The 24,931-nt window shown below is 35.4% G+C and overlaps 1 protein-coding gene across 1 annotated transcript in view; it reads right to left on the bottom strand.

Moving 5' to 3' along the window:
• LOC133070281 (ectonucleoside triphosphate diphosphohydrolase 1) overlaps positions 1–24,931 on the bottom strand; it is a 198,637-nt gene that overhangs the window by 58,470 nt on the left and 115,236 nt on the right. The window contains exons 15-21 of the mRNA XM_061162257.1: positions 23,063–23,199; positions 22,835–22,963; positions 15,191–15,288; positions 10,512–10,652; positions 9,028–9,133; positions 3,553–3,703; positions 1,209–1,356 (exon numbers count right to left, since the gene is read on the bottom strand). Coding sequence (XP_061018240.1) covers positions 1,209–1,356; positions 3,553–3,703; positions 9,028–9,133; positions 10,512–10,652; positions 15,191–15,288; positions 22,835–22,963; positions 23,063–23,199 — 910 coding nt within the window. The remainder of the gene's footprint in view (positions 1–1,208; positions 1,357–3,552; positions 3,704–9,027; positions 9,134–10,511; positions 10,653–15,190; positions 15,289–22,834; positions 22,964–23,062; positions 23,200–24,931) is intronic.

The following is a 24,931-nucleotide window of genomic DNA, read 5'->3' as shown; positions in this document are numbered from 1 at the left end:
TATTTTAAAAATAGTCTCTAATTTCAGTTTTGGTTTCCTATTTAATCCACATTATTTATACGAATATTTTTTAAAATGTTATTATTTTACTTTAAAAATAGGAATTTTTTAAAAGGAGTTTTAGGATCACAGCAAAATTGGTATAAAGTACAGTTTCCACATACACAGCCTACCTCACTATCAACATCTTGCACCAGAGTTATAATTTATTATGCTTGTTGTAATAAAAGAGTTGCACTTGTTATAATCCATGGACCTATAGTAACCCATCATTAGTACTCAAAATCCATAGTTTACAGTAAGGTTTACTCTTGGTGTCTTATGTTATATGGATTTTTGTCAAATACATAATGACACGTATCCACAGTTACGTGGATACATACAGAATAGTTTCACTACCCTAAAAATCCTGTGTGCTCTGCCTATTCATCCCTCCCTTTCCCTAATTCCTGGTGAACAATGACATACTGTCTCCATAGTTTTGCCTTTCCCATAATGTCATATCGTTGGATCGAGCCTGTTTTTTTTAAAATACGTGTTTAAAAAAAAACAAAAATTAAAACATGTGTTTAGATGGGGAGGGAAAAGGCTATCCTTTTGTTATCATCATTCATTAATTTCTTTAATGATGAGATCTTTTGGCCCTTTACATGTGACATTTTACTCAAACATAGCACAGTATATAAGCCAGCACTAGTATCATTTTTATAGAATTCTACTGTACTTCTAGTAACACTGTTTGTGGATAGGGTCTAGAAGTTAACTCCAATTTCTCTAAGAAGTTGTGGGATATAGATGAAATTTCTATGCTCAGCAATTTCTTCCAGCAAATTGATAATGCAAAAAATCTTTTTTTCTTTTGCATAATCCAGACTGACTGGGAGAGATAAAGGACCCAGAAATCAAATCCTTGGGAGTCTTGGCCTTTGCCTACATAGTCTAAGGACTGTGGAACCGCCTCTGTCATCATCCATGTGGCTCTAATCCTAAACATTGAAGAGACACATTCTCTTACACATAAAGATACTTATTGCCTTAGCGGAGTGATTATAAATAAAATAAATATTTTATATATTTACAAATAAAAATAAAGCAACATCCAAGTAAACTAAACTGTTCCTGCCATTTATCTAGAGTCTCCCTTTTGTAGGCTTTGTGTGATGCTTTGCTGAGGACAGGCATTATTTTTCAAGCATAAAGTTTATTACCTGCAGAAAGCAGATTGTAATGACTGTGACACAGGTGTCAGAGGAACACCATTTTCATCTAAGGCCCATGATAAAGAATAGCTTAGTTTTCCTGACGTCAAAAGACAAAGTTCTTCAGTTCCACTTTCCTCAAGAAGAAAGGACACATCTGTTTACAAAGGGTATTAAAAACATATGAATATTTGAGCACATTACAGTTTTTTCCCCTTTTACGTGCCCCTGGAACCTCAGAAATACAGAGTTTATGCTGACTGCAGGCTCTATTCTTACAGCTCCCCTTCAACTCCTACCCAAAATCCCTCAAGGCAGACTGTTTCAAACAGAATACAAACAAGAGGGGAGAGAATTTATCTGAACACAAGTTTTCAAACCATTCTTTCTGGGAGTGGCTGCCAGCAAGGAAAAAAAAACCACTGGCAGCAAAAAAAGCTTTGCTTTCCAGTGTGGTTCAGTGGTAAAGAATCTGCCTGCCTGCCAGTGTAGGATCAGGAGACCTGGGTTTGATCTCTGACAGGGGGCATGGGGGTGGGGGGAGGGATCCCCTGCAGTAGGAAATGGCAACACACTTCAGCATTCTTGCCTGGGAAACTCCATGGCGGGCTGCAGTCCATAGGGTCACGAAGAATCTGACACAACTAGCAACTGAGCACGCATGCTAGCAGAAAAAGAGCTACTGTTTGGCTCCTTCCCTACATTCTTCAATTTTCTCCCTCTCCTCAGCTTCCCTCTCAGTCTCCAGAGAGCTTAGTGATATTTCTTGAAACTTCTGCCAAGTGCTTAGTGCATCCTAAATTTCTCTAAGTCTTTTCTCCTGGGTCTCCATAACAGGTTTTCTGCTTCATCTGGACTTTATCTAAGCAGACTACATTCCTCCCTTGTTATCTGCACTTTCCTTGTTCCTTTGCCTGCTTATTTCCTTCTTTCTCCTCCTTGTTCACTCATTCATACTCCCTTTCTTTTCACCAGATGGACACAGCAATTACAACACCCCAAGGAAGGCGTAGTACTGGAGAATACTCTTGAGAGTCCCTTGGACTGCCAGGAGATCAAACCAGTCCATCCTAAAGGAAATCAGTCCTGAATATTCATTGGAAGGACTGATGCTGAAGCTGAAACTCCAATACTTTGGCCACCTCATGCGAAGAGTTGAGTCATTGGAAAAGACCCTGATGCTGGGAGGGACTGGGGGCAGGAGGAGAAGGGGACAACAGAGGATGAGATGGCTGGATGGCATCACCCACTCAATGGACATGAGTTTGAGTAAACTCCAGGAGTTGGTGATGGACAGGGAGGCCTGGCGTGCTGCAATTCATGGGGTCGCAAAGAGTCAGACACAACTGAGCGACTGAACTGAACTGAAGGAAGGTGAGAGAGAACGGAACCGTGGGAGAAGAGGAAGCACTCCAGCAGACATGCTAACTTAAATTGCAGGAGGAGTAAAATCAATTGAAAGACAGTAAAAAAAAGTCCCTTTTTCTTTCCTCTTTCTCTTATCTCTTCTTTTCTCTCTCCTCTTCCTCCCTCCCCTATTCAGTTCAAAGATTAATCAACATGTCCTGGAGCATCTTCAGGCTTTACCAAAGGTCAGACCATCTGATGGGCTTCCCTGGTGGCTCAGCTGGTAAAGAATCCACCTGCAATGAGGGAGACCTGGGTTCGATCCCTGTAGAAGGGAATGGCAACCCACTCCAGTATTCTGGTCTGGAGAGTCCATGGATTGTATAGTCCATGGGGTTGCAAAGAGTTGGACACAACTGAGAGACTGTCACTTCACTTCAAAAGTCAGGTAGGGGGCAGAGCAATCTCCCCACTTAAGTGTGGCGCTCACATTATACAAAGCACAGTGCTCTTGTCTCAGATGCCCTAGGAAAAGCAGAGGAGCTTGTCTCAAAGTTTAGATTTCCTAAAGATCTGGTTCAAGTCAAAGTTTTAAAAATTAGTTCACTGTCTGGAAGAACTTAATTCGTTTTAACCTAACACTGTAAATACAGGATTCTTTTTTAAGGTTTTTTTTTTTTTAATTGTGGTAAAGGTCACATAATGTAAAATGTACTATTTTAACAACATTTAACTGTACATTTCAGTGGCACTAAGAACATTCACATTGCTGTGCAATTCTCACCATCTCCTGAATTTTTCAATTTCGTAAAGTGAATCTCTGTCCCCATTAACCACTGAATCCTCATTCTCCCTCCCCATCCCATAACCCACCACCCCCAGACCCCGGCATCTACCAACATATTTTATGACTCTATGAATAGGATTCTTTGTTCATATGAATGACCCATGGTCATTTAGGATATAGAAGGAAATAGGAGGGAAGACACATTTTTAATAAACTTACTGCTTCCTACTTCTCCATATGCAGGTATGACCAGTTTATCAGAGCTAAATTCTAGATATTCCAAAATAGTTTTGCTTTTCAATTCTGTGCTGTTAGGTAAGGGTAAATATAGTTTTGCCAATAAGCATGTCCTTTTACTTATTTCATAAACCTAAACATAAAAGAAATGATTGATAACTCACTGAAAGTACAAAATAGAAAAAAACTAAAACAAAGGTCATCACTAACATAATTCTTTTAAAAATACTAGAATGTAAAATAGGTATTTCTCTAGAGCCTTTGATCCACATGATTGTGATAAAATTAGGTAATCTTATGTGTTTAAAAGTATAGTGCCTTTCGCTGGTTTCAAAGAAAGTCAGTTGAATAAAAGGATGAGAAATATAATTCTGGGAATTCAGTACATATAACACAATACCCAAAGAACTTACTTTTGTGTAGCACTTTAAAAGTCCTTTATCTTATTTAAACCTGATAAAAATTACAGGAAATAGGCATTACTCTTCCCATTTTATAAATGAAGAAATGAAATCTCTATACGAAACTCTATTAATTTTTATTAAAAGAGATAGAAACTCAGGTTGAATTGCCTAAGAAAAAGGGAGAGTTGGCTCCTGGAGACCAAGGACAGATTAAACGAGCTATGTAGCAGGGAAGGGAGGAAAAGGCCCAGAAGGAGGAGTAAGGGAGGCGCTGAGTACGCGGTTCTACAGACATTTACTGAATACTAAACCCAGGTCTTCTGATTCTGCATGCTGTGCTTTCTACTAGAATTCCGTCACTGTCATAACTACAAACCCAAATTTTTTCAATAGGAAGATCTTATTTTGATTTATACTCTGTTAACAGTGTCTGGGGAAACAGTGATATGTGCTCTAAAGAAAAGAAAATCAAGGAAGGTAAATGCCCCTTAAAAGATAAAAAAGAATGTACCAACCAAAAGGACAGTTGCTAACCAAGAAGGCAGAGAAAAACACAAGACAAAGAGGCAAATATTTTTCTGGTCATCTAAATACTGTTTCTATAAGAGTGAATTTAAGCCAACACACTGGTCCCTTTGCCAAAGGCATCGCTAATACAGAAAGGTTTGCAGGGGTTATAGCTAACTATAGCTAATGGATTTTAAGTATTTATGTCTCTGAAAAAAATTTCTTATTGTAAATTAGTAAACTGATGAACTGACAAATATATTCATATATTCAGTTGGCATTCTGATTTTACACATCAATCGTGCGGACTTGGTTAGGGTATGTCCATGCATTCTCATGGAACTGTCAAATTCACTTTGGAGGCCAGATCCTGGATCGCAGCATATGTAAAGGTAGAGAATGACACCTGGAATCTCCCAGGAGATGACCTGTCCCCAGTGGCAGCTATCAACACCTGTGTAGCTGAGATGATGTGTCAAGAATGAAAACAGGCATTATAAGTGGAGAAACTGTAATATTAAAAAAGTCTAAGTAGGGAATTGCAAAAATATATGGGAAAAAAAACTAACAGTTCAGTTTGGCTGAAGTGAAGAAGGAGTAAAGAAAAATAATAATAAAATTAGAAATGCAGGTTCGTATGCGTTCATCAAGGGCATATAGATTTATTTAGCAATTCATGCAGCTTTTAATAGTGTGAATTATCCCTAGATAGATTTCTTTCTTTCTTTGCCTCTTAGTTTGTTAGGATCATGTGCTAATTGATGATGATGAAGGATTCAAAATCTACACTTACCTATTTTGTTAATTTTAGAGGGGGCAATTTTAAACTTCAAGAAGTTAGATTATAATATCACAATTTATTTTACGTACAATAGTAGGAAAGTGTAGTCAGTATATTTTCAAAATAAAAAGTTCAACAATGTACACCCATGGCTGATTCATGTCAATGTATGGCAAAAACCACTACAATATTGTAAAGTAATTAGCCTCCAATTAAAATAAATAAATTAATTTTAAAAAATTTCAACAGAGCTACATTTTAAGATGACTGAACTTAAAGGCACAGATGAATAAAATGAATATAGCTTTTGATCAGGGATCAAAAAATAACTGATTTAGATTTGTAATAATAATCTCCCCATGTCTCAGATTCCACTCCATACTCATATAACACAAATCTTTACTCCTCCTAACTTTTCTTTCAGGTTGAGGTTCAAGTTTAACTCTTACATTAGCCATCAAGACTTGTTGTCTAAACTCCATTACTGTTTCTAATTTGTCTTCATCATCATATTTTCTTCTTTTAGTGCTGGGATTCTTATGATGGGGTCTTTGGGAAGGGATCAGGGGTCTGCTACATGTGTGTTTCTTCATCAGATTCTTTTAAAAAATTTTTAAAAAGATGAACAAATATATCAAGCGACTGAAGTCACAAAACCAAGGTTGGGGCAATTTGAAGAAATTATTCAACACTAACAATTGCTATACTACTCATAGTTTAAACAACGTTCTTTCACCTCACTAATAAATGAATAATGCTGCACATCTAGGGTTGGCAAGAACTGTAGCAGGAAAGAAGTATTTAGAACAACTACAAATCAAATAATTTTGTACTTAAAGCATAAAAGACTACTGATGAATTATATTATTTATAAATATTAATATCTTATCTTAATATCTCTTAATATAAAAGAACTTACTTATAATATTAACAAGAAATTTAAAATCATTTATTGTATAAAATAATATACAAAATTAAATGACAATGGCATACCTCCAAGCAAATTGTTTCAGGCCAATATATTAACTGAATATTGAAAATTTGCTGAAACATGACTTTAAAATCAAACTGTAGAGGAGAAACTGAAGTGCAAGAAACCTGTTTATCGTTGTATAAGATTTTAATAAAATATTTAAGCTTTTGAATTTTGGCTCTCCTCTTTTGTTCGTACCTAAAAATTAAATAAACCTTTAGAGACCCTTGAAAAGCAAACCAGATATAAAATATTATTCTTTTCAAAATATACCTCAACATATTAAAATATGGTCATTTTAGAGGACAAATACTATCTGTAAGCCCAATAACATTTGCCTTTCTCTTATCCACAGATAAGAAACTTCTCCTATCAAGAAATTTCTTTAAAAAGACGCTAACTCAAAAACAGAAAAAGAACTAAAATTAAAGTACCATAAATCATTCAACTATTTATTTTACTAAATTATAACTTAAAGAGATTATAACACACCCATTATAAGATGTTTTATGAGAGGAAAAAATTGAGGGACTTAGGAATGGGGGTGAGGGAGCTTGCATCAAGAATTCAAAAATATTTTTGAACTTTTAACACACACACACATATTATGTTTTCAATAACCTCAAGCAGGTGACTCTAAGACAATAGCCTTGCTGTGTTCCTCTTAAAGGTCTTTGTGAATCTCTTTAGGCTTTAGGTTGTATATTCTTTTTTTCTAGGACATTGTTTCTCTGAACCCAAAGATCAGAGGCCAGTCAGAAAGGTTAACTTCTTGGGGTTACTATGACAACACTTGTTGGGGAAAAAATGGATACATTCAATAATATGAACTCCTAAGGCATCTTCCCTCCACCCATTCTTTCAACCAACATTTATTGAATATCTTCTCAGATGCAAGTCAATTGACCTAATGATAGTTAAGATTTGATCCTGATTTTCAGAAGGTAAAAGACTAGCTGGAAGATAAGCCATAGGCTAAAACATAAAATTCCCTTCTGTTCTTCACCCTGATCATCCTATAGGCCAGCATATCTGCCCATCTTCTTTATAATCTTCTCAAAGGGGTATGGAACAAAAGATTATTTATTTTTCCTATCTCCCTGGTGGTCTTTTTTACCTTCTTCCCAATTACCTTAAAAGAAATATTAATAGTTTCATAAAATATGTCCCTTACATTGCCCTCTGAAAGTAGTTTAAATAATGAGCTTATCTACTGATTATGAGAATTTGTTAATTTGGGATTATATTCATCTTCATGAAATATTGCCTTTTCTGCACCTGTAAACTCTTTTTAATGTTCCCTTAATCCATGTACTCCTTTTATCTCTCTCTTTGACATAAGCATATTATTCTTTTCCAAAGACTCAATTCTTATTCAACTGGACATTTTCAATGGATAATGACAGCAATGCCCCATGATAGCAATAGCTGTGAAAAGACATAAAGCATTTAATTTCCTTTTGCCTTGACTTCCTCTAAGTTTTAGCTTGGCCTTTCCAGCACAAGTATCTTCTTCCTTCTTTTTCACCTCTTTATTTCCAACTTCCATTTTATGGCTGTTCTCTTATCCTTATTTAGATGGTCCTTTTGTGGGCATCTTACACAAGAAATTATCTTGGGCCCCTTTTTGGAAGTAGGTGTAGAACAAATAAAACATTGCTTCACTGCTCTACTTCTCTAGTCAGAAAGGTAATGATAATTTTGCCTTTGTGTTTGCCACTCTTTATGTTCATTTAAAAGTTTAACCTCTTATTCATCCATTTAATGAACATGAATATTTATTGGACACCCACTATCTTCCAACACTGCACTAAATGATGCACATTCACAGTATTCAAAGATGAAATGGTACCAAATGGTTCATGGGACAGAGAGGTTGGAAAGTTGTACCAAGTTCAGTGCTCTAAGTTGCTACATCCTCTTTAAGGGAGATGAGATCCAAAGGCTTAGAGATGGGAGAAATGGGGATCGGCATGATATCTGTTATGCATGGATTTCCTAGGAGTAGAAAGAAAACCTTAAAGGTCAAAGAAGAAGTCACAACTGGGAAAGAAAGACACTGGTATTGTCCAAGTACAGAAATTTTCCAGAGGGTCCTTTCTAATCAGAACATTTTCTATGAAAGCCAGGAGATCCTTCAACAAGCAAGGATGACCATATAATCCTATTTTTCACAGTGGCTTTATAGTCCACCTATTTATACCTTAACAAAAATTACTACCATAGCAAAACAAAAACCAATCATCACACCAAACTGGTTTATGTCCCACCTCAGTCATAAACTAGAAGTTCAGTACCCATCTCTAAAATGAGGATAATGTCATAGAACTATGATAGCAATTAAAAGTGCAAATATATTTTTTAAACTTAGCAATCAGGAAATCTAACATTATTAAAGAAACAATACAGTAACTAGAAAACATATAATGAAGAAAAATAATCTGAAAATGCTTAAAATAATTTTTAAAATGCTTACAGTGAACATCTAGATAAGTTTGTTAATTCTGCTGTGAAAGAAAGTTGTGGTATCATGGTAATTGGATTTACTATTTCAATATCTGTTTCTTCAAATTCTGAAGCTAAATATGAGAAGCTCTAGAAACAGAAAAATAAATAATTTATAATGTAATTTCACTGCTTAGGACAATTATTCTTAAAATTAAACTTTTTTATTTGTCATTTTGTTGGGTAACTATTACAAATATCAAGATTTCCTATTCTATCACTATTCTATCAAACAAATATTATAACTCAGTTAGGATGAGTTGAATGTTATTTTGCAGTGTAAATACCTCCTGTTTCTTCCTGTTCTTAAATGCTTTTCCTTCAGTATTCTTCTCAGTCCCCCACATTTTTGACAATTCTTGTTTTTGTTCATCACATTTATTCATTTTCAACCTAATTAGTAAAAAGTAGAATTATTTAAAGCAGAAATAATGGAATTATTTGAGTTGTTAGAGATCGTGCCAACACAGTACACACATACATCACAATCTCTTATGAAGTAATTTTACATCCCAAGGAAATTATGTATGATACACATATATATATATGCATATAAATATAAAATTTCATAAGCTTGTTCTCAGTTTTAACAGATTTCTCCCTACTTATTAAATACTACCAGAGAAGCCCAGTTAATTTACTGTTAGTATTTTTACGCCCTTTCTAAGGATATTAAGAAACCTCTCTGATGAGAATAAGGAACCAACGGGGATGGAAGATACAAATTTAAGGGCATAACCCATAATTCCTCTTTTTTTTTTTTCTTTAATTTTTGGCCACAACAGGCAGCATGTACGATCTTAGTTCCTCGACCAGGGATTGAACTCACACCCCTTGCATGGTTAAGCGTGGAGTCAACCCCTGGACCATGAAGCAAGTGGTGGCCCAAGTGGACCAAGCAAGTCCCTCTCATATTTCTTAAGCTGTGAACATGAGCATGTGTAAGGGCAAGACACTATAGCAACAGTAAGTGGTAAATCAGGTATACTCCTTGGGGTTTATGCGTAAACAGTAAGGAATTCATGACATTACCACTACCAAAACAGTGACTGCCACCACCACCACCACCAACTACTACTACTGCACTACTACCACTAGTACAATGACCACCACCATCACCAACTACTACGACTGCATTACTACCACTAGTACAATGACCACCACCACCACCAACTACTACTACTGCACTACTACCACTTCTATGAGAACCACCAGCACCACCAACTGCTACTACTGTACTACTATTATTTCTGCCACCATTACCACCACCACCACTAACAACTACTGCAACTACTGCAATTACCCCCAGCTATAACTCAAACACTGTACTTACTAAGTACATGCCAGGCAATGTTCTAAGTACTTTACACGTATTAACTCACTTAATTCTCACAGCAACCCTACGAAGTAGGCATTACTATTATTCCTCTTCCATTAGTAGTCCAGCAAAACCCCAGTCATCTGGAATACTTTCCAGATGGCAGGGGTTTACACTTTTCAGTACAAAGTTTAGTCTTTAAATTTTAATCTTTTAAAAAGGAGATTCTTTGATATCATATGCTCTGTTGGGAACAGAAAATGGTACAGCTGCTCTGGAAAACAGTTGTCTTAAAGCTGTAAATACTGTTTTTATATTCAAGATACAAATTCTTTGTTGACTACATCAAGCAGTTGACTAACTTCTAGATTTTTTCCCAGTTTCTGTTAATTCCCAGGGATTAGTGGGCAACTCCTCAGAAGACCTATAAGAACAAACACAGAAGCCACTCACCTCTGAAACTGTAACTTTACTGAAGTGCTTGTAAACCCTTGTCGTTGTCGAAGGGATTTTATCTGTTTCCAAGTCTGTAATATACTGTGTAGTAGGGAAAAGTCCTTTTCCTTTTCTAATTCATAGAGTTGTTTTGTATTACTACAACAATAATGTTAGATTAAAAATACGTTAGTGAACTGGGCATATATATACCCAGAGAAAACTAGAATTCAAAAAGACACATGTACCCCAATATTCACTGCAGTACTATTTATGATAGCCCGGACATGGAAACAGCCTAAATGTCTATCAACAGAGAAATGGATAAAGAAGATGTGGTACATATATACAATGGAGTATTATTGTCACAAAAGGAGTGAAAGTGGGTCATTTGTAGAGACACGGATGGATTGAGAAACTGTCTACAGAATGAAGTAAATCAGACACAGAAAAGAAAAAAACAAATGGCACACATGAACGTATATATTAATATATGGAATTTGAAAAAAATGGTATAGGCAATCTATTTACAAACAGAAATAGAGATACAGGTGTACAGAACAAACATATGGATACCAAAGGGGCAAAGGAGGGTGGGTGGGATGAACTGGGACATTGGAATTGGCATTTGATACTGTGTATAAAATAGACAACGAGAAACTACTGTATAGCACAGGAAAATCTACTCAGTGCTCTGCAGTGACCAACATGCGAAGGAAATCGAAAAGAGAGGAGACATATATAGATATGATTCACTTTGCTATACACTAGAAACTAACACAACATTGTAAAGCAACCAGACTCCAAAAAAAAAAAAAAAAAACCACGTTGGTGGATTACAGCTACAAGTCATTACAAATGGCTTCAAACAGTTTATTGCACTAACTCTTCTGGGCTCCCCACCTCATTTTTTTTGCTTTTTTCCCCCATTGTAATCACATCGTCATACAGAGAATGAAATTCCATTTAGAGATTCATGCGTCTTTAAGATTTTTCACTATTCAAAAGTACTCTACTAAAATCCATGCATTCCCAGGTTTTCTGGACATTCTGTAGTATATTTATCCTACTTTTTTCAGATTAACAATCAGACCTACTGCTTCAAATTTAGAAGTACTTTGCCTGATGGGATACTGAGTATACTACTTGAATACCAAAGTAATATAATCCAGTCTATATAAAAATGGATTGCTTAACCCATTTAGATATATTTAGATTTTAACTTCACCATTTTCTTTTGTGCTTTCTCCTTGTCTTATGTTTCTATGTTCCCTTTTCTCTCTCTCTCTTTTTTTGTCTTCTTTTGGATCGGTTGAGTATTTTTTATTATCTCATTTTCCTCTTGATTTGGAAACTATATCTGTTTATTCTCTTCCTTTAGAGGTTTTAAGTTAAAATTTAAGTCCTTGATTTACTAAAGTCTTAATTGCCAATGCAAATATTTTTAATTACTTTTACCCTTCTCCACTCTTTACTCCATTCTAAAAGTTTTATATTTTAATTGTTTTTACTTTTTATTGAAGTATAGTTGATTTATAATATTGTGCTAACCTCTGCTGTACTGCAAAGTGACTCAGTTTTACATGTGTATACATTCTTTTTAAAATATTCTTTCCCATTATGGTTTATCCCAAGAAACTGTATTCAGTTCCCTGTACTATGCAGTAAGACCTTCTTGTTTATCCATTCTAAATGCAATGGTTTGCATCTACCAACTCCAAATTCCCAGCCCCTCCCTCTCCTTCCCCACTTGGCAACCACAAGTCTGATCGCTATGTCTGTGAGTTTGCTTGTTTTGTAGATAGGTTCACTTTAGATTCCACATAGAAGTGATATCATATGGTATTTGTTTTTCTCTTTCTGACTTACTTCACTCAGAATGACAATCTAATTTCACCTGCAAATGGCATTATTTTTTATGGCTGAGTACTGTTCCATTGTATACATGTACCACATCCTTCCTTATCCATTCATCTGTCGATGGACATTTATTATAGGTTATTTCCATGTTTTGGCTATTGTGAATAGTTCTACCATGAACATAAGGGTGCATGCATCTTTTGAATTATAGCTTTACCCAGGTATATGCCCAGAAGTGGGCATATATTGCTGGATCACGTGGTGATTCTATTTTTAGTTTTCTCAGGAACCTCCATCCTGTTTTCCATAGTGGCTACACCAACATACATTTCCACCAACAGGGTAGGAGGATTCCCTTTCTCCACACTCTCTCCAGCATTTGTTATTTGTAGACTTTTTATTGATGGCCACTTTGACTGGTATGAGGTGGTACCTCATTGTAGTTTCAATTTTCATTTTTCTAATAATTAGCGATGTTGAGTATTTTTCATGGGCCTACAGGCCATCTTTACACTTTCTTCGGAGAAATTTCTATTTAGGTCTTCTGCCCATTTTTCAATTGGATTGTTTGCTTTTTTGTTATTGAATTGTACGGGCAATTTATATGTTTTGGAGATTAAGCCCTTGTCAGTCACATGACTGGCAAACACTTTCTCTCATTCCATAGGTTGTCTCTTTGGGGGTTTTTTGGTTTTGTTTTCGTGTTTCCTTTGCTGTAAAAAAGTCTGTAGTTTGATTAGGGCCTATTTGGTTACTTTTGTTTTTTATCTCTATTGCCTTGGGAGACAGACCTAAGACCTAATTGTACCACTGGTACAATTTATGTCAGAGAATGTTTTGTCTATGCTCTCTTCTAGGAGTTTTATGGTGTTATGTCTTACCTTTAAGCCATTTTGTGAACTCTAATTTTATGCCCTGTAAAACATCATTACATGACTGCTCACTGAGACTAAGCACATATTTACCACTTTTTGCTCCTTAGTCCTTCCTTACTTCCTCAGCATTCTTTATGCCAATGAGTGTTTTTGGCTTTTAGTTAACCTTATAAACAACAGTAATTTACTGTTTTGTAAATACTGATGGTTTCTATTCATTCATTCATTCAACTACTATTTACAGAGATAGTTCACTATGTGTCAGTACTTGTACAAGGCATATGTCAGTTTCCTTAAGTAACAATGTTTATACTGAATTAGGCTATTCAAGGAAACCCAATTATTTAAAACAACTTGCCTCCAGTGGTTAAGAATTTGTAGAGCCATTTTAGGTCAATGGGCAGGGAGTCAGAGAAATTCTTTAACTATCAAATCACTCAGAGTTGTCCATACCTTTGTGTAAGTTTAACTTTCTACCCAATAAGTACCTCCCAGAGTTTTCCTGCTTTTGGAGATTCCTTGACACATAATTACGGATTGTCTTTAAATTACTTTTCCAATTATTTTATACTTTCCTAATTTCTCTTCCTAACTAGTCTACTAGCTAATGACTCCCAAATTGTAGACCATTTTTTAAAATAAGGGTCCTTAACTCTACATACTCCTTGAGTATTGCTTTTAGACTAAATTAATAGTATATCTCGCACATATGTGTTTTCGGACTAATTCTCAAACATACAAACACTTGAGATAAACATGATTCAAGTCAACTGAAAGGTATCAGTAAATTTGTAATAGTTTTTAATCAACATACCTTTTTAAATAAGTAGATCATATTAATAAAACTACAACTACTTTCATGTGATACTTCTATCAAATATTTTTACACAAAAATGTTACAAAAAGTTGGAACCAATTATTTAACTGCCTAAAGACTAGGGATCTTCAGCAGTCTCACTCCTGGGTATATACCAGAAAAAAGGAAATCTCTAATTGGAAAAGATACATGTACCCCAATGTTCATAGCAGCAGTACTTACAACAGCCAGAAGATGGAAACAAGCCCCAAGGGTCCATCAACAGGTGATTGGTTTAAGATGTGTATATCCCCTCATACACACAAATATGGAATATTACTCAGCCTTAAAAAAGAATGTAATATTATAATTTGCAACCGCATATGGACCTACAGGGGCTTCCCAGGAGGCGCTAATGGTAAAGAACCTGCCCGCCAATGTAGGAGGATATAAGAAATGCAAGTTTGATCCCTGGCTCAGGAAGATTTCCTTGGAGAAGGGCAAAACAATCCACTCTAGTACTCTTGCCTAGAAAATCCCATGGACAGAGGAGCCTGGTGGCTACAGTCCATAGGGTCGCAAAAAATCAGACACGACTAAAGCAACTTAGCATGCACGCATGCATGGACCTAGAGAGTATTTTACTTAGTGAAGCAAGTCGAAAGAGTAAAAAAATACCATATAACGTCACTTATATGTGCAGTCTAAAAAATAATACAAATGAATCTGTATACAGAACAGAAACAAACTCACAGACATAGAAAAGAAACTTAAGGTTACCAAAGGGAAAGGAGGGAAGGAGGAACAAATTAGAAGTGTTGGGTTAACCCAAACTATTACACATAAAATAGATAAGCAACAACAACAAAAAATAGATAAGCAACAAAGACTTACTGCTTAGCACAGGGAATTATATTTGATAAATCTTATAATGGCAAATATTTGATAAAACTTATAATGGAATATAATCTGAAAATTACAACTGAATCACTTTGCTGTATACCTGAAACTAACAAAATGTTGTAAATCAGCTATACTTCAATTGTAAAAATAGTAAGGACATTGTTAGTTTCTTATTTTACATCTTCCACAGCATAGTACAATGCTTTGTTTAAACAAGCTCCTTAATAAATGCTTGATGAGTACAAGAATGTCCTAAAACCTACCTTATCTGCCAATAATAATCCTGCAAAGATTTTCTGGTCAGCTGGCTTAATTCCGAATTTTCATTTGCTAATTTGGTAGCATCCATCAGTGCTTTAAGCTAAAACAAAAGAGCTTTTTTGGTACACTTCATCCCCTTGTTACTATCACTCCAATTCACCTGTAGGTCTAAGTATGTGCAGCAGAAACACAAGTGTACTTTTTTTTTGTATTACTGTCTTGTCTTCCGAAATATATTTCATAAAAGTACCTTGGGGCAGAACTGAGCCTCAATATTTGTCTAAGAAATAAACATTACGCCATGAAACTTCGAGGTAGTCATTTGATCAATTAACATAAAGAAATGTCAATCAATCAAGATAGAAGACTGAACACAGGAATCTATTTTATCTCCTACCTAATATCTCATGGTTACAGAAAAGATATCTGTCTTTATCCATATCCACTGCCATCATCACAACCATATCTATATAAGTATTTTATATTTATATCTACATCTATATCTCTCTATAAAAGAATAAATATATAGCAACATAGGAAAAGAAATAAAATAAAATCAACAAACTATACTGAAGAAACTATAAAACAAAGAGAAATATCCACAGAGAATATCGACAAAGCAATAAAAGCAGGGGAAACTGTTCTCTATTACAGGGATAGGCAGAAAAAGCCTACCACAGTTAGGGACAGTTTGTGGGAACTCCAAGACTGGAGTCAATGAGTGTAAACTTTTACTGTAAGACACAAGGGAAGACCTCAACAACTGTGAAGACATAATGCATGCTTGGATGAGGAAACCCAATTTTTTAAAGATAAAATTTCTTTCAAAATTAATACAATAACCAGTGGTTCAGATGGTAAAGAATCTGCCTGAAATGCAAGAGACCCAGGTTCAGTCCCTGGGTCAGAAGATCTCCTGGACAGGAGAATGGCTCTGCACTCCAGTATTCTTGCATGTAGAATTCCATGGACAGAGAAGCCTGGTGGGCTACAGTCCATGGGATCGCAAAGAGTCAGACGTGACTGAGAGACTAACACTTTCATTTTCAAAGCAGCTGCAGTAAAAATGGTAGGAGAATCTTTAAAATAGAAGTTGACAAGCTAATTCTAATGTTCATATGGAAGATCAACTCTATAAGAGTACACAAATTTTATTCTAGGAAAAAACCAGTGAGAAGGTAATTGTCCTTAGAAAAGTCAGGGTTGTTCATATTGTTGAGCCATCAAATTAACCAACTACAGAACTGCCCTAACTTGGAACTTTTGATATAGAAAGTCATACCTTTTCCTTATTGCTTAAAATTGAGAGAGCTTTCTGTGAATTGTAACCAAAGATATGCCAAGTAACCAAAAATATGCTAACTGTTCTAGGAAATTTAATAAGTGAACAACAAAACTTAAAGTCTCTAAAGCAAAAAACTGACAGATTTGACCTCATAAAATTTTAAATATTTGCAAGAGATAGGAAAAATGAAGTAAAAAGGCAAGTAACAGAATGGGATAAAAATATTTAAAACATATTAAAAAGATATACATTTTGTACATGCAATGTGTGTATATGTACATGTGTAAATGGTTATATGTGTATATATACATATTTGTACATATATATATATATATGAAAACTCTTATAAAGATGAACAAAGCTATACAGAAAACTGGGCAAGTAATATCAACTATTGGCTAGGACTCTGGGAAGTAAGCTCTGTCCGGTACTATCAGTGGAAACTCAAACTGAAAAATTTTCTTGGAAAGGCAATTCATTACTCTGATAAAAATTTAAACTTCATGCACCCTTACTCTTGACCAAGAACTTTCACTTCTACAAATCTAGCCTACAGAAGTTTTCACACATGTGCTCAAATACATAGACACATGGATGTTCACTGCTTTATTATTTGTAATCGTAAGAAGATGGAAATGACCTAAGAAGTCATTTATGAAGTCATTCATGACCATAAGAAGTGTCAAGACTGAGGAGTGATTGAACATATTAAAATACATGTATATTATGGGTCTATATACAGTGATATGGGACAAACTCCAAGACTCAGAAGTAATTTTAAAAAGCCAAGTTACCAAATCATACATACCAGAAGATCCAGTTTATCTTAAAATCTATCATGGCATATGTATATACAGAGAAACATGGAAAAGAGATCTTTAAAGCTGTAGTTTAAACCAAGAGGTGAAGACTGAAGTGAGACTTTCACAGTATGAAACTACACTGAATCTCTTACAGTGGGAATGAACTCCTGTATTACTTGTGCAATTTCCCTCTTGTGTAAACTAGAGGGAACAGCAGCAGAACTCTGCAAAACTGAGGATCTGTTCTACTCTTTCATACTGTCTACAATATTTCTCCGTGTTCTTTAAGTGGAATTCACATTCACATAACAGGACATTTTGCAGTTTAATAAATCCTTGGATGTCACTGAGTCTCCTACTACTTTGAACTTCGTTTGAACACACCGAGAACAAGCAGAGCCATATATTTCACATCAAGGGACTAAAGGGATGCAAAAATTAGAAATCAGTATTTTGGTAGAAGACCAATGGTCACACCCTGCAACCCTTGGCCTTTTTCCCTCCCTCCTACAGTTCTCTTTCATTCTAGAAGGGCATACACATGCCTTATCAAATTTCTCTTTTTACAATTTACCAGGAAACTGGAGAAAATGTTTATGTGCACATTTTAAATAAATAAATGTGCACATTTTAAATAAAGCGAAGAAAAGTAAAAAGCAACTAAGAAATTACTTTTGGCTCCTAAGAATCATTAATATAAGAAAAATGTTGGAAATAATGATCCTTCAATATTATTTTACACAGAAAGCCATGCTACATGAAAAACAAATGAGTTTTTATGTACAGTAATAAGTAGTATTCTAGTGAAACAAAATTGCTATTGCTAGATCAGGCTTCAATGATTACACAATAGTGTTGGAAAACTATTAAATAGACAAATCATATTTTCAATGACCTACATATTAGATTCAGAGTTGGTTCTTTCATTCAGAAAAACAATGGTCATATTAAACTAAAAGTTAGAATATTCAACATTTGTTTTAGGAAATATTCTGACCTTATTAATTCATAGGATTCATTTAGGAAGTACTCCCACACATTTGCTACATGAAAATTCAATCAAATGGATTAAGTCCTCTTTTTTGCACTTGTACTTTAAAAAGCAAATATATTAAGGTATAATTCATTTCTACTTTATTGAAATGTCTTGGTGACCCTACTAGGCTTGATTATTTAACTAAATACCTCACTAAATATTTAAGTATATTAATTAGCTGAATGAGACCCATCAGAATATCTTTTCAGAGAGAACACTAGTTAACAAAATATTCATGCATCAAAAACTCAGTATACAGTCTAAACGAGAGGTACAAATTTATAAAAGTAGTCACTGGGTATATTTCTCTGATTTCTCCTCAGACTTTATGTACCCTTTATGACGTCATTGGGCTTCCATAAAGAACCTGCCACCAAGCAGGAGACATAAGAGATGCAGGTTTGATCCCGGAGTCTGGAAGATCCCCTGAAGTAACCCACTTCAATATTCTTGCCTGGAGAATTCCATGGGCTGAGGAGCCTGGTGGGCCACAGTCCATAGGGCTGCAAAGAGCCGGACGCAGTTGAAGCTACTTAACATGCATGCAGCCAAGAATTCCATGGACAGAGGAACCTGACAGGCTACAGTCCATGGGGTCACAAACAGTTGAACATGACTGAGTGCATGTGCCACACACACAAAAATACATGCGTGCGTGCACACGCACAAGCGCGCACATACATGCATGTCATTAGATGACTAGTTGGCTAAATCATTCTCATATTAAACTCTATAGAAGGTTCAGGATCACTAATATTTTTATCAAAAATACTTTCTTACAAGACTTGAAATAGTCATTTGGTTCTTTTAAATAGTAATCACTTCAAATATTCTTCTTGAGTCATAGGATCAAGAAATACCATTGATTAACAAACTATTTATAAATGCTAAACACCCCTGCAGGATATGTTTGAGTCTGTCTCCCTGGCCAGTTAATTCCTACAATTTCTTTTCAGAAAAACTGAAATCAAGCTTTCTTTTATTTGGTTAAATAGTTGTAGTGCTAAGGGAATATTCCACCATAACTTGCTCTGTACTAAGAAGTTTTTTTTTTCTTTCAATATTAAAGGTTCAGCTCTGTAAATGTAATGAAAACCATGCTTACCTTCTCATAAAGCAGCTGTGGTAAATTCTGTTGCTGCCTGTCCTGAAAACACTCATAAAGTTGGAGCAGCCTAGCACATAATACTTGTTCTTGATTGAAGAGAGGATGATGACTGAATTGCAAACCCACTATATTGAGATCTAATTGGTACATTTCCCTTTGACCTTCCATTTTGTTCCTAACAGAGCTTTCTAAATCAGATTTCACTGCCTTTTAAAGAAAAGTATTTACACAATGTTAATTTGATTCTATTTTTTTAATTACAAGTAACTCCTTATAAAAGTAACATGCTAACTGTAAGAAAATGAAGACACAGAAAAGCAAAAAACAATTATTTGCTCCTTTCTTAAAACTGATTATAGCCCTTGATTTCATATATTCATATTGGAGCATTTTAATCACCTTAGTATAAATGGTCATCTGTTTTACTACTCTGTGCAGAGGCTGAACTTTCAAGTTATAAGCCCCCAAGTAATTTCCTAAAGGATCACGATAAAAAAGTGGTGTTTAGAATTGGTGGGTCAATAGTTCGTTAATGTGATGATCTAATAATATTCTGGAGCCAGACTTAATCTGCAAACTATTATCTCTGCTCCAATGGCCCTTACAGCATTGAGATTTTTCTTTCCCAGTGAGAACCCCAAATGAACCTTGCCTCCATAGCTGGCTGTGCATAATAAAAATTGTAGAGAAGACAGAAGGGAAAGGCAGGCAGAGGCATTTGTCTGACACTAATTCCAGAATATTACTTGCTAAGAATGGTGCTACAGAATGAATTTTAATGCTCAAGTTTACATGCTTGGTGAAGTGACATTTATATTTATTCCCAACTCTAAGAGTCCATGAAACACTGAAATTAGCTTGAATGAAGTTAGAAAAGAGCAGAAAGCTCCGATGACAGTTATTAATAGCATTTTTAGCAATAAAGTGTTTTTTAATTCTGATATGTACACTGAGTTTTTTAGAAATAATGCTATTGACTATTTAATAAACTACAGATTAGTGTAGACATAACTTTTACATGTACTTTTGAAATTTTTCAAAACCAAAAAATTCATTTGACTTGCTTTACTGTGGTGGTCTGGAAGTGAACCAGCAATATCTCAGAGATATACCTGTATTCCCAAATATCTTTATAAAACAAGCAGGGTAACTAGATAGCAAAACCAAAAATCCATGGACAAGATTTTAAACAAAATTGCATCTGAAAACATCTCCACTGAATCCAAAAATACAAGTGAGTGGAGAAAAACCACTAACATCAAGATCTGCATGGTATTGGTGACTGTATAAAAGTCTAAAGCAGCAATGAAACATCTGACCGTCCTGTTAAGAGAACCTGAAAGAACCAACAGATACTCATCAGAAAGTACAACAAGCCAATTTAAAAACAGAAGGTAAAACTGTTACAGGTTTGTCTACTCCAAATATGGGTAACAGCAAGGAATTTTGGTAAAAATATCAACACTCGTTCATGATAAAAAATCTTTGTATTTGTCTTAATTTTAAAAGTAGGACAACTAATTAAAGCTTAAATGCATTTTTGTATGGTAAAATGGTAAAAGATTTTCTTAGCAGCAAGAAGTTTCGGCGTATTTTTAGAAAATCCTGAAATAAATTTATAAGTGGCATAAAGATACTAAAAACGTATTATGATATAAGGAATTTTAAAAAAATTTTCTAGATTCTCTGAGAAATAAACAGAGACTGTGGAGAAGAAAAGAGAGCATATATTATGTAGAAAGAAGGTTCTCACGTGTTAAAGAAAGATAAGGAGACCTCCAAAAGTATAAATCTCTTCAATTTAGGGAGAAACCTTATTTTCTGTGTAGGCTGAGAAGTATCAGCATTATAAGGAATGAAATGCTCTTGCTGTTAAAATGTTGCAGCTACTGGAATATAAGGGATGGGATGAGGAGGGAGGTGGGAGCGGGGTTCAGGATGGGGAACACATGTACACCCATGGCTGATTTATGTCAATGTATGGCAAAAACCACTACAATATTGTAAAGTTATTAGCCTCCAATTAAAATAAATAAATCAATTTTTTTTAAAAAAGAAAGAAATACAGAAAGGCATTTTTTAAGAAAAAAGCATTGACTACAAAAGGCATATAATTACTAGAAGAGGAAAAGTAAAATCATGGCACCTGGTCCCATCACTTCATGGCAAATAGATGGGGAAACAATGGAAACAGTGACAGACTTTATTTCAGGGGGCTCCAAAATCACTGCAGATGGTGACTGCAGCCATGAAATTAAAAGACGCTTGCTCCTTGGAAGAAAAGCTATGACCAACCTACACAGCATATTAAAAAGCAGAGACATTACTTCGCCAACAAAGGCCCGTCTAGACAAAGCTATGGTTTTTCCAGTAGTCATGTATGGATGTGAGAGTTGGACTGTAAAGAAAGCTGAGAGCTGAAGAACTGATGCTTTTGAACTGTGGTGTTGGAGAAGACTCTTTAGAGTCCCTTGGACAGCAAGGAGATCAAACCAGTAAATCCTAAAGGAAATCAGTTCTGAATATTCACTGGAAGGACTGATGCTGAAGCTGAAGCTCCAATACTTTGGCCACCTGAAGGGAAAAGCCAATTCATTGGATAAGATTCCGATGCTGGGAAAGACTGAAGGCAGGAGGAGAAGGGGGACAACAGAGGATGAGACGGTTGGATGGCATCACCACTCAATGGACATGAGTTTTAGTGAACTCTGGGTGATAGTTAAGAGCAGGGAAGCCTGGTGTGCTGAAGTCCATGGGGTTGCAAAAAGTCATACAATTATGTGACTGAACAACAACAACAAAGGCAAGTGATTGAGCAATTAAGTTTTTGTACATAATTCTTATTTAAATTTTTTTCATGCCCAGTTTTTAATATAACTATTTCTGTCTAAATATTTCTTTTCATTAGGTTAATGAACTGCTAATTTTCATAATGTGCTCTGAAATACACATAAAATTTGCTTCTTTGATTATAAGTACAATATATATTCATTTCTGAAATCTAGAAGAGAGTATAAGAAAGAAAATAAAAATAAGCCTATGTCCTACTATCCAAAGATAATTATTAACTCTGATATGTTTCCCAGACTTTTTATCTATATACACATATATGTCTATATTATTCATTGATAAATTCATTCACTCATTATCTATTTTTATAAAGATAGGATCATATGAAATTTCACATTCTGCTTTTTTTTTTAAACTTCACATTCTGAGCTCTCCCCCAGATCATTAAATATTCCCTGAAAACAAAATTTTAATGGCTAGTTAATATTTCATCATAGTTTTGCCTTTACTAGACTTACTAATATCCTCAAAAGGTGAATTAACAAAATAAGTATACAAGTAAATATATGTTATAATTTATATTACAAGAATTCTAAACATAATCACAAATAAACTGTTGGTTACCTTTCTATACATGGTCTTCAGGGCTGGATTTAAAGGTTCCTTGCTTATGTTTAGTCTGAAATTCCATGACCGCCTAATAGGTGAAGGTAATGACATTATTTCTCCACTTTCTTCAAACCAACACTTTCCCTATTAAAAATATTTAAGAATATAGTAATTAAATATTACACTAAAAACAAATGTTGCATACTGCCAGTGGTGATTTAGCTTATCAGGTAGTGAACTTGCCTCTTCTAGTTTAAGCAGGCGATTTTCCATTTTGTTGCAGGTCTTTTTATATATTTCTGGCTTTTTCTGAATATAGAATCCTTCTTCTTCTAAAATGCGTGGCATCATATCTTCTGGCAGTTTAAGCTGGTTGATCACTTAATAACAAAACCTAGATGTTATTTTCAAGTCCAAAACAGTAAACTGGGATTGACCGAACAAGAAGCAAAAGAGGACTATCATATACTCTACCACTAAAGTCTACCCTTTTATCTACTACTGTGGGCAGGAATCCCTTAGAAGAAATGGAGAGGCCATCTTAGTCAACAAGCATTTGAAATGCAGTACTTGGATGCAATCTCAAAAACGACAGAATGATCTCTGTTCGTTTCCAAGGCAATCCATTCAATATCACAGTAATCCAAGTCTATGCCCTGACCAGTAGCACTGAAGAAGCTGAAGTTGAACAGTTCTATGAAGACCTACAAGACCTTTTAGAACTAACATCCAAAAAAGATGCCCTTTTCATTATAGGGGACTGGAATGAAAAAGTAGGAAGTCAAGAAACACCTGGAGTAACAGGCAAATTTGGCCTTGGAGTACAGAATGAGGCAGGACAAAGGCTAATAGAGTTTTGCCAAGAGAATGCACTGGTCATAGCAAACACCCTCTTCCAACAGCACAAGAGAAGACTCTACACATGGACATCACCAGATGGTCAACACTGAAATCAGATTGATGATATTCTTTGCAGCCAAAGATGGAGAAGCTCTATAGAGTCAGCAAAAACAAGACAAGGAGCTGACTGTGGCTCAGATCATGAACTCCTTATTGCCAAATTCAGATTGAAATTGAAGAAAGTGGGGAAAACCACAAGACCATTCAGGTATGACCTAAAGCAAATCCCTTATGATTATACAGTGGAAGTGAGAAACAGATTTAAGGGACTAGATCTGATAGAGTGCCTGAAGAACTCTGGACGGAGGTTGGTGACATTGTATAGGAGACAGGGATCAAGACCATCCCCAAGAAATAGAAATGCAAAAAAGCAAAATGGCTGTCTGAGGAGGCCTTACAAATAGCTGTGAAAAGAAGAGAAGCCGAAAGCAAAGGAGAAAAGGAAAGATATACCCATTTGAATGCAGAGTTCCAAAGAATAGCAAGGAGAGGTAAGAAAGCCTTCCTCAGTGATCAATGCAAAGAAATAGAGGGAAAAAATAGAATGGGAAAGACTAGAGATCTCTTCAAGAAAATTAGAGATACCAAGGGAACACTTCATGCAAAGATGGGTTTGATAAAGGACAGAAATGGTATGGACCTAACAGAAGCAGAAAATATTAAGAAGAGGTGGAAAGAATACACAGAAGAACTGTACAAAAAAGATCTTCACGACCCAGATAATCATGATGGTGTGATCACTCACCTAGAGCCAGACATCCTGGAATGTGATGTGGGCCTTAGGAAGCATCACTATGAACAAAGCTAGTGGAGGTGATGGAATTCCAGTTGAGCTATTTCAAATCCTAGAAGATGATGCTGTGAAAGTGCTACACTCAGTATGTCAGCAAATTTGGAAAACTCAGCAGTTGCCACAGGACTGGAAAAGGTCAATTTTCATTTCAATCCCAAAGTAAGGCAATGCCAAAGATTGCTCTAACTACCGCACAATTGCACTCATCTCACACGCTAATAAAGTAACACTCAAAATTCTCCAAGCCAGGCTTCAACAATATGTGAACCATGAGATCAAACTGCCAACATCCACTGGATCATTGAAAAAGCAAGAGAGTTCCAGAAAAACATCTATTTCTGCTTTATTGACTATGCCAAAGCCTTTGACTGTGTGGATCACAATGAACTGTGGAAAATTCTGAAAGAGATGGGAATACC

This window comes from Dama dama, chromosome 15 (assembly GCF_033118175.1).
Source record: "Dama dama isolate Ldn47 chromosome 15, ASM3311817v1, whole genome shotgun sequence".
In the NCBI taxonomy this organism is placed as follows: Eukaryota; Metazoa; Chordata; class Mammalia; order Artiodactyla; family Cervidae; genus Dama; species Dama dama.
This window is presented reverse-complemented; position numbering and strand designations above follow the sequence as displayed.